At 32.0% G+C, this 9,081-nt stretch overlaps 1 protein-coding gene across 4 annotated transcripts; it reads right to left on the bottom strand.

The window, feature by feature from the left end:
- Nucleotides 1-2,128: 2,128 nt before the first annotated feature.
- Nucleotides 2,129-7,652, bottom strand: LOC129887245 (vesicle-associated protein 2-2). 4 transcript variants are annotated; one of them, XM_055962265.1, is made up of 12 exons: nt 7,361-7,648; nt 7,072-7,262; nt 6,752-6,803; nt 6,524-6,585; nt 5,784-5,854; nt 5,565-5,646; nt 5,032-5,147; nt 4,777-4,959; nt 4,340-4,501; nt 4,040-4,264; nt 3,665-3,742; nt 2,129-2,544 (listed from the first exon to the last, which is right to left on the bottom strand). In XM_055962265.1, the coding sequence occupies exons 4-12, from the start codon at nt 6,573-6,575 to the stop codon at nt 2,431-2,433; spliced, it is 1,083 nt and encodes a 360-aa protein (XP_055818240.1). In that variant the 5' UTR covers nt 6,576-6,585; nt 6,752-6,803; nt 7,072-7,262; nt 7,361-7,648; the 3' UTR covers nt 2,129-2,430. The 4 variants fall into 4 exon arrangements, with proteins under 4 accessions (XP_055818240.1, XP_055818242.1, XP_055818239.1 ...); XM_055962267.1 differs by lacking the exon at nt 7,072-7,262 and having other exon boundaries at nt 5,077-5,147; nt 7,361-7,652; XM_055962264.1 differs by lacking the exon at nt 7,072-7,262.
- Nucleotides 7,653-9,081: the final 1,429 nt, after the last annotated feature.

The raw sequence follows: 9,081 nt of genomic DNA, 5'->3' as shown, positions 1-9,081 counted from the left end.
TATTTTTTTAACCCCTCGGCTATGTTTTGCATCTAATGCAAAATTGCGTTCTCCATAAGTTAGACTTCGTAAAAATGGTATAAAATATTGCTCATGAGGCATAACTTGCTCTTTGAAGTCCTTGAGCTAAGTCTTGACTCTAAGTCAAGAGTTATAGAGCATCTAATAAATCAAGACATAATGTGGTAATGTCAAGTCTTGTTCATGGGGCTTAACTTGTTGTTTGGAAGTCATTGGGTTAACAAGTCTTACCTCTAGGGAAATAGTTTAAGAGTAACTCATAAATCAAGACATAATGTGATATTATCAAGTCTTGCCAATGGGATTTAGCTATTTGTTTAGAAGTTCTTAGGTTAGGAGGCAAGAGTTATAGAACATATAATAAATTAAGACACAATGTAGTAGTGTCGAATCTTGCCCATGGGGCGTAACTTGTGAAGTTCTTGGTCTAAGTCTTGCATCTAAGACAAGAGTTATAAAACATCTCATAAATCAAGATACAATAAAACAGTGTCAACTCGTGCCCATGGGACATAACTTGTTCTTTGAAAGTCTTTGACTAAGTATTCCCTCTATAGACAAGAGTTACAGAGTATCTCATGAAATTTCAAACAATTATCTTAAACTTTGACAGTTGAATCTAAAGATAAATTTTATTTAAAAATACAAAATGCATAAAATAGATAGTTTTTTTTAGTTCCATAATTAAAAAATAAAGAAAAGAAAAAAGAGAGAGAAAAAAGAAGGAAAAGAAAAGAACCTAGGAAAAAAAAAAGAAAGAAATAAGGAAAAGAAACAAAATACGTATGAAAAAGAGAGAAAAAAAAACGCAAGTAAAAAAGGCAAAAATTAGAAGAAAAAAAAAGAGAGAGAAAAGGAAAAAAAAGAAAAAAAAGAAATACAACTTTTTTAGTTTTATTTAGTTATTAAAATACAAGTTTTCTTTATTTTGTTAGGTTTGGAGGACAATTTTATTCAAAAAAATTTCATTAAAGGGAAAAGGGTAAAATTTCTCCTTAAACTATTTGAAATGAACAAACATACCCTCTATTTATAATTTGATCCAAAAATGCTCTTGCCGTCAATATTTTGGTCCAAAAATGCCCCTATTGTTATTTAATGGGTCAAAAATGTCCCTATTGTTACAAAATGGGTCAAAAATATCTTTTTCCGAATAAATATATATTTTTTAAAAAAAACAAATCTTGTTCCTTATAAAAATATTACTTTTAAGGAACTCTATTTTTTTTCTTTCTTTTTAAACCACTTTAAGTAATAAAAATGTAGAAAATTATTTTTATTCTTCATAATATTTTATCAATTAAAATAGAATAATTTCATGTACTCTAAGTTTTAACGGATAATATATGTCATATATATAAGATCATAATAAATCTATCTTTAATTTTTATTCAAATAGTGATAAAAAATAATTATAATCAAATAAAAAATATTTTTAATTTTTTAATTTTTTTCTAATTGAAGTAGAATAAACATTTGCTAATAAAAAAAAATATTCAAAAAGAAAATAAATAATATATATATTTGAAAAAGGGCATTTTTGACCCATCAAATAACAATAAGGACATTTTTTGATCAAAATATTGACGGCAAGGACATTTTTGGACCAAAGTATAAACGAAAGACATTTTTGTTCATTTCAAATAGTTTAAGGGCATTTTTGACCCTTTTCCCTTCATTAAATGAATGAATGCTATTTTTGTAAAACATTTCTCATGAAGGACAAAATATCAAGACGACTTAATATTTAATTGATGCAGTTTCATTGTATGAGAGGTGTCCTTACTGTACTGTCTGTAACTTCTTCGTGTTTTTGTTATAAACCTCATCATCACTTTAAGGATTTTCTACGTGCTGTATTAGTCCATATTTTTATGATAGGTCAAGCATACTTTTCTTCCATTTTATGGAATTGAAGAAGATGAAAATTAAATTAATGCCCAGCTCAACCTTCTTGCCCATCTCCAGCTGTTTGCTATTGAAGGAAGGGTTTATCAATTTTTGCATGTAATTAATGGATCCAAAATGGCTTATACCACTTCAATGTATGAACACGGAAGTCTTCAAAGAGAATCCACATGACTAGAGGCCACAGTTCGAATCACAGTAGTTCAAATCCCAACAGTTTCATATTAATAATGGGATAATAATACACGACAATTAAGAAATGAACAGTAAAAATTAGACCAACCCAATTGCCATTTGCTCTGCTCCAGGATACACAACTCTTACTCCATCCTTTACTGAATTTTTTTTTTCCCTTATGAACTCCACTCTCTTACACACTACTCATTTTGAAAAAACTCGTTAGGTTGACAGCTATTAAAAAAAAAGATGCGATGTCAATATGCTGAAGACATTGTAAGTTCCTACACAGTTACAATAGACCAAAGCCATACAAAATCCTTGTTAAGCACGTACAAGATACCCAATGGTGAGACAAATTAATGCAACCATGCAAAGGAATAACGGGGGGAAACCAACTTGAGCTCTCTTTCCAACACCCTTTGTCCTTAGTAATGCCTGTCAAAAATGACAAAATCAAGTTTTTAAAGGTAGATACAGCCTTGGGGTCAATCTGATCCCACGTTCGTATGCAGAAGAATTTACAGAAAGTATTTTAGCTTTTTATTAAGAACCAGCACAGAAAAAGTCTCTTTGTTTCAATGGGACTTCAATTTATTATGAAGTCACTTCAACTCAATGTAACCTTTCTCTGAAACATTTCAATCAATATCGTTATTAACTGAGCAAGTGATTTTCATAGACATTTTGCAGCATCGAGTTGCATGGTGGCAGCCAATGATCTTTATTGTTCCATTAGGAGGAGACTGATTTATGGTCAATGAATCAATTATTTTCGAAGTTCTTCATTGCAAAAGATTGGAAAATGCTGTTCTTTCCGAAGACATTAATTACCCCTCAACTAAGAAAGCAATGCATAAAATGAAGAACTTAGAGCAAAATTCTTCTCTGAAAAGGCTTGAGATGGATAGCTGAGTTTCTTTGAGATTCGAAAGACAACAATATCTAGCAGGACTCTAATCCACTGTAATAGAAAGGAGCATACATATTTTCTAAAGAACATAATCAACATAGCCTTAATCAGCATAAAATGGAGATAGAACACTTTAAGAAAACTTGCACTTCTGCCTGAAGCGCAAACGCGACATTGCTTCAGATTCTAAAGCAATCTAGCAGGGTCATTCAATTATTTGTTTATATGTACATAGGATCAGTATCATAACTGCTTCATCGAACTTCTTTATCCAGATAAATGGTCCTTGTTAAATTTTTTGGAAACTGGTAAAGTTGGTTTTATTAAACTTCACTCAAAAAATTCTTGACTATTTAAAAATTGAGTTTTAGGAGGTGAAAAGGTTCTGCAGTTCCCAATTCTTGTCAGTTAGCAGTAGGAAAATCAACAACAATAAACTCCTCATTAACCTGGTAACACCTTTTGAACAGAAAGGAAATCAAACTGATAGGAGTAATAAATCGTTCGACCTGGAAGGTTCATTGTCTTGGCTTTCTTTAAGGATATATTAGGAAAATAGCAGCACAATTTGTTAGAGAAAAGCGCAAGATATGCCACAAAGGGTACAAAGACAAGAGACAGGCATAGAGAGCTTTAGTGACTAACCAATTCTTGCTTCAAATTTTCCACGTCTTTGATGGTACTTCGCTTCTCTTCTTTAAACTTTGCAATTATGCATTCAGCCTGCAAAGAAAATTTCATCAAGTTCCAAACTCTTTGTTTGACACAGAAATGCTAGGCCACGAGATTGCTAGAGGATCCTTGATTAATCAGCGCCAAGAGTGTGTTGGGTTGGTTGGGGTTGGGGGGGGGGGGGGCAGAGAGGAACAAAAATCTGCAGGCTTTAACAGTTGATTACTGACGAAAACCAGTACAAGTTCACTATCCTGGTTTACAGGATATAGAAGGGATGCCGTGATAGTGCATAACCAAATATACTCAACTTGTGGAGTATGAAGAATCTACTACAAGAAGACTAACCTCAATTAGCTGAGAATCCAGTGAATCTATCTTGAACTTTAGCTCCTCAACATCTTTGGATACTGACAATTTCGTCTCCATGTTCAGATGTCTTGATTTGACAACGTCATTGGTATTAGACTCCCTGTGCTTAGGAGAATTTAACTTGACGTCTTCTGCAGTCTTAGCCAATCTTGGTTCCTCTTCTTCTGCATCAAAATCTGCACCCTTGTTGTTCTCAACCACCTGCATTGAGAAGCAATTGTCTAATAGATAGTCACAGTCCAAAAATTTCTCATTATATAGATGTCTTTTACATACTTGGTATATTGTTTCGTCAATCTCAACAATATTGGACTCGGTATTTTTTTCAAAGTTCAGATCTTTGACGTCTGCAATGTTACCCAATCTTGGCTCCTCTGTTTCTTCCTCAAATTTAATATCCTTGATGTTCTTAACCACCTGCATTTGGGAAGATAACTTCTACAACTGAATTAACACAGTTTCAGAAAAGGAAACGTGTCAAGTTAATATGTTTTTTTCTTGCTGATGATAGCCAATGACCAGCCGCACGAAAAATTTAATGTCATCAAAGTTTCTAACTGACCTAAAGGTATGGAAATATGCAGGGTAAAATCGTGACCAACCAGTAATTCACTAGTTGACATTCTCTATGGGTTTTATCAGATAATTAAACACCCAAATCCTGGAAGGCACTACCATACAGGTTAGTTAAAAGTGAAGATAATGAAACTTACAGGTTGAGCTAGAGGAAGGTTTTCAACACCACTTGGAAATTTTTCCTGTTGCATCGAAGTATCAATAAATGCACCTTGCTTGGAAATTCCATTAGCTGGTTGCAGAACTGGAGACTGGGGTGGGCTAACCAGAACAACCTTTAATTTGCACTCTTCGATATATTTTCCATTATCTTTGTTGAACTGACAAAAAAACAAAAAGAAAAATGAGAAGCTATAAAATAGTAGATTCAGATGATGCACTGCAATTTTCACCATGCTGGAAGGAATTTCATCTTCACTAGTTCCAAAAGGGACAACCGTGCACTGAATCAAAAACTTATCCTTGCGTTGCATATCGGATGGAGCAGTCTTCTGAGCTTGCATGGTAACTGCATCCCAAGATAAAGTCAGTATCAGAAACTGAAAAATGTAGTTTTGACCAGGGTCACAATCAACTAGCACAGAGCAAAAGTTCAACACAACTTTGCTTGGTTGGACTAGTATTTGAATTCACACTCAAATATGAGACAGATACTATTCTCAGGGTCAAATCTGACTTGACATATCTTGTAAACTCATCTTGATAGGTCAAATCACCAGAATCTTACACTGCCAATATCAAGCATGAGCATTGAAAAGAGAAAAAATAGTAGAATGAAACTTCCTCTCACATGTTGCTGATCTCCAGACATTGACGTTAACATCACTAAAAAGATACAGTAAGCAGGAGCACTAACAGAAGCTACAAGGATAACTGACTTCATCGTTGTCAATGAGTCAGAACCAGTAAGGGAAATTATATATACCTGTGAAGTCGTATGTTGACTTTGGTTTGATAACACCTATATTAGGCCGGACACAGTATTTCTTAGGTGATGTGGTCTTCACCTGAAAAAGAAAAAAGAAAAAACAGAGTTGGATGGCCTCTCTCAAAATCTCAACAAGGGACAGCTGTGCATGTATCTCATCTCTAAAGAGTTTGTATGAATACCTGGTTATTCATATTGTCAACAAAATTATCATACCTTGAAAGCTACATATTGGTCTGTGATATTAGCTATGTGAACTGCACATGAACTTTGTTTCTTCACCTCAACTAAAACCAAAGATAAGAGTTAGAAGCACATCCATTAATCCAAGACAAGTACAAAATGAGATAATAGGTGAACTCAAAAATAAGCAAACATTTTTGATGGATCTTAATCTGACTGTGTCAAAAGTTTTAACTCTTTATTAAACTGTCTTTCTCCTGAACTACGAAGGTCAACGTTGTAAGAAACATTTCTTATTTAGCTAAATATCAAATAGTGATAATATGATAGGTAAGTTAGTTACAATCCAGTAATTACCTTTTTCATCTATCAACCCAAGTAGGGAATAAGAAATTAAATAATTGCCTTTGCAGTACTTCTGGATACCGTTACAAGCAATGTGAGAGAAACACATCTAGTAATTCTAGAAGAATATGAAACCACAACAGGCTTCCTCAGCTTACTGTAGTCTAAAACCAGTCACTACCACTCAGAATCGTAGTCCATAACAAATCTAACTCTGTACATTGATTTGATTAAATAGCATGTATTCTTAGTTTAGCAGATGGTGATGCTTTCATAATCATATGATTAGTTCAATATGGTTGGTTCTTAATGCAATTGAAGGAAATCAAAAGTACTTGCCAGAAAATGTCAAGTGCCCCCCATATTTTCTTTCTGATTTCATTCACCAAAATTTGCAAGGAAGTAACTGCAAGGTTTCAAGTACTTACATGTGAACTTGAGTTCACGAGGTTGAATCTCCACTAGTTGTGTGTTTATCATTATTCCTCACCTGCATCCATGGTAATACAATACACATGATTTGACCAGGGAGTAATAAGTTAATCAACAAAGCAAAACAGAAAACACCACAAAATAAAAATGAGAAAAAAAAAGAAGAAAAAAAAGGAAGAGGGATGGCCTGAAGAAAACATAATCAAGTACTTATAATAACATACCTTCAACTTAAAAGATCCAAATCAGAATCAATTATTCACACTGCCGGCTTATCTGAGTGCAAAATAAATTTGTACATCAAACCATTGAACACAATTAATATACATAATTACCTACTTTATATCTTTACATTTGTATTTTATGGCTTTAAGCCAGAAAACAGCAGGCAAATTTTGAATTAAATGAATCGCATTAGTGCAAAATTAAAACATAAGTCCAGTATTTGCCAGTGATCACTCAAGGAATCAAAAAAAAAAATATAGCATCAAAGCCAGTGCTTACTGAGAAGCATCTAATTTTATCAAGTTCCTAAAAATTTTACCTTCGATTTGGTGAAAGTAGGTGATCTTAAACACTTGTAAGAACAATGTTAGTAGGCGTAGTAGTAAGCGAGGGCAGATCTTTCACTCTTACACTCACTCGCTCACACATAATTTGTATCGACTAATTTCAAATTCTGTTGCGCTGTGGTAGTAGTTATAAGCTTAGAATCAGAGAAATCGCATCCGTCAACTGAAATTCCAATTTCCGATGCAAAAACTAGTGATCATTCAACAAATCAACAACAATAAACGACTGATTAAGCAAAATCAAATCCAATTATTGCTTACAGATGTTCAAACTCCGAATACAAAATCGCGCAATCCTCCAGTTCTGGTGAAAGCCAATTGTGAAAGAGAGAGAGAGTGTAGGTGATCTGAAACACTGGGAAGAAGAAAAGGAGGAAAGTAGTTGCAGAAATGACGAAGACTTGAAGCGAAGGGGTTGTGGGAATGGGGGAACGGTTAACGGAGTTATGATGATTTACCGTAGCGCTCCATGCTGCTATTTCATAATTTCAATTTAATTTTTTGTTTTTTTTCATCCACCGTATTGGATTAATTCGCATTCGCTTTACAAATAGCATGTTGCACCGCTAATTTGAATTTATTAATGTCTCTCTCCCTTTTTTCCAATTTTATAGGTAGAGAAGGGGTCAAATTTCTTCTAAAATTATTATATATAGCACAGTTCTGTCATTTTATTTTCTTAATCTTTTAGTCCTCAATGTTAGTCAAGTGGAGCATTTATGTTCCTGCCGTTAACGGAGCTCCAGCGAGCCTAGAGGAGAACTTTTGGTGTCAAGGATAACGTTAAATAGTTTCAAAATTAAATTATAGTGCTACTTAATTAGTCGTTTGATTAACACGTGTGGATAACTTATTTCGAAATTAATAATTAATATCAGGATAAGTTATTCTTTTTCTTGGGTAATATAGTAATCCCATCTCGAAATAAAATACAAAAAATGACAAAATATCCCTTTATACCCCTTTTATACATCACTTTTCATATATTCACATTATTTTTAATATCATGTATAATAACATATACCATCTTCACTACTCCTTATTTTTATATTAATTCTTTATAGTTTCTTATTAAAAAATTAACTATACAAATATAATTTTTATTTATTAATTTATTTGACTAATTCTTATGTTTATTTATGTTTTGATTTCTCTATTACTAAATTACATATTTTTAATTATATATTTTTTTAGTCACTTGAAAGTTTGTATTTTATATATCAACTAAAATGAAAAGTTTATTATTTAACAATCTAAGAGTGATATGTGCTTAAATAAAGTGATATAAATAATAAATTCTCTTTTACTTTAACAAATAAGATCAAAGTTTTATTTTTAAGCTAAATAAGATGAAGATTTTATTTTTAAATACATATGGTACCATCATGGGAAAGCACACACAAAAATATTTAAGCTAACTATAATAAAAATTTTATTTTTAAGAATGAATAACTAAAGTTTGCAAAGAAAATATAAAAAACTAAATAAAGTGAATGATATTTTTATAAACAAACAACTTGTTCTTAAAATTTATGCAATGCATATTATTTTTAATACAACAAACCAAACAATCAATAAAAAATAATCCCAATATAACTTATCCTATCATAATTAATCTCATCATAACTAATTCCATCATAATCCTTAGTTTCCAATAAAATTCAGTAATTAATGTGTGTGTGGTTAGGTTTGAGAAATTTAATTTTCATGTGATAATCACTAATTTGTAATGTGAATATCTAGGCATTATTTTATGGAGAAGCAAAAAACAAAAAATATGAGTATAGGTGTTAGCAACATATTCATTAAATTTTCTATAATGATAAAATTAAAGCTTATTATATTAAGAATATTTTTCTTTAAAAAACATATAAATATTTTAAATTATATACTATTGTATAGTATATAATTTAAAGTGCAAGTTCAGTAACGTAAAAAATGAAGTTGACATGGAAGTGAAGAGATACATAGGTCATTCAAAA

The sequence above is a fragment of the Solanum dulcamara genome, chromosome 4 (assembly GCF_947179165.1).
Source record: "Solanum dulcamara chromosome 4, daSolDulc1.2, whole genome shotgun sequence".
NCBI lineage: Eukaryota > Viridiplantae > Streptophyta > Magnoliopsida > Solanales > Solanaceae > Solanum > Solanum dulcamara.
Note: the sequence above shows the minus strand (reverse complement) of the source record. Positions and strands in the feature narration are given on the sequence as shown.

What these genes read in the sequence shown, in the direction of transcription:
- LOC129887245 (XM_055962265.1), bottom strand. Translation starts at nt 6,575, where the DNA reads ATGATAAACACACAACTAGTGGAGATTCAACCTCGTGAACTCAAGTTC. An exon ending in TCGTGAACTCAAGTTCACAT is followed by an intron (nt 5,855 to 6,523) that starts GTAAGTACTTGA and finishes CTTTGGTTTTAG; the next exon opens with TTGAGGTGAAGAAACAAAGT. An exon ending in ACCAATATGTAGCTTTCAAG is followed by an intron (nt 5,647 to 5,783) that starts GTATGATAATTT and finishes TTTCTTTTTCAG; the next exon opens with GTGAAGACCACATCACCTAA.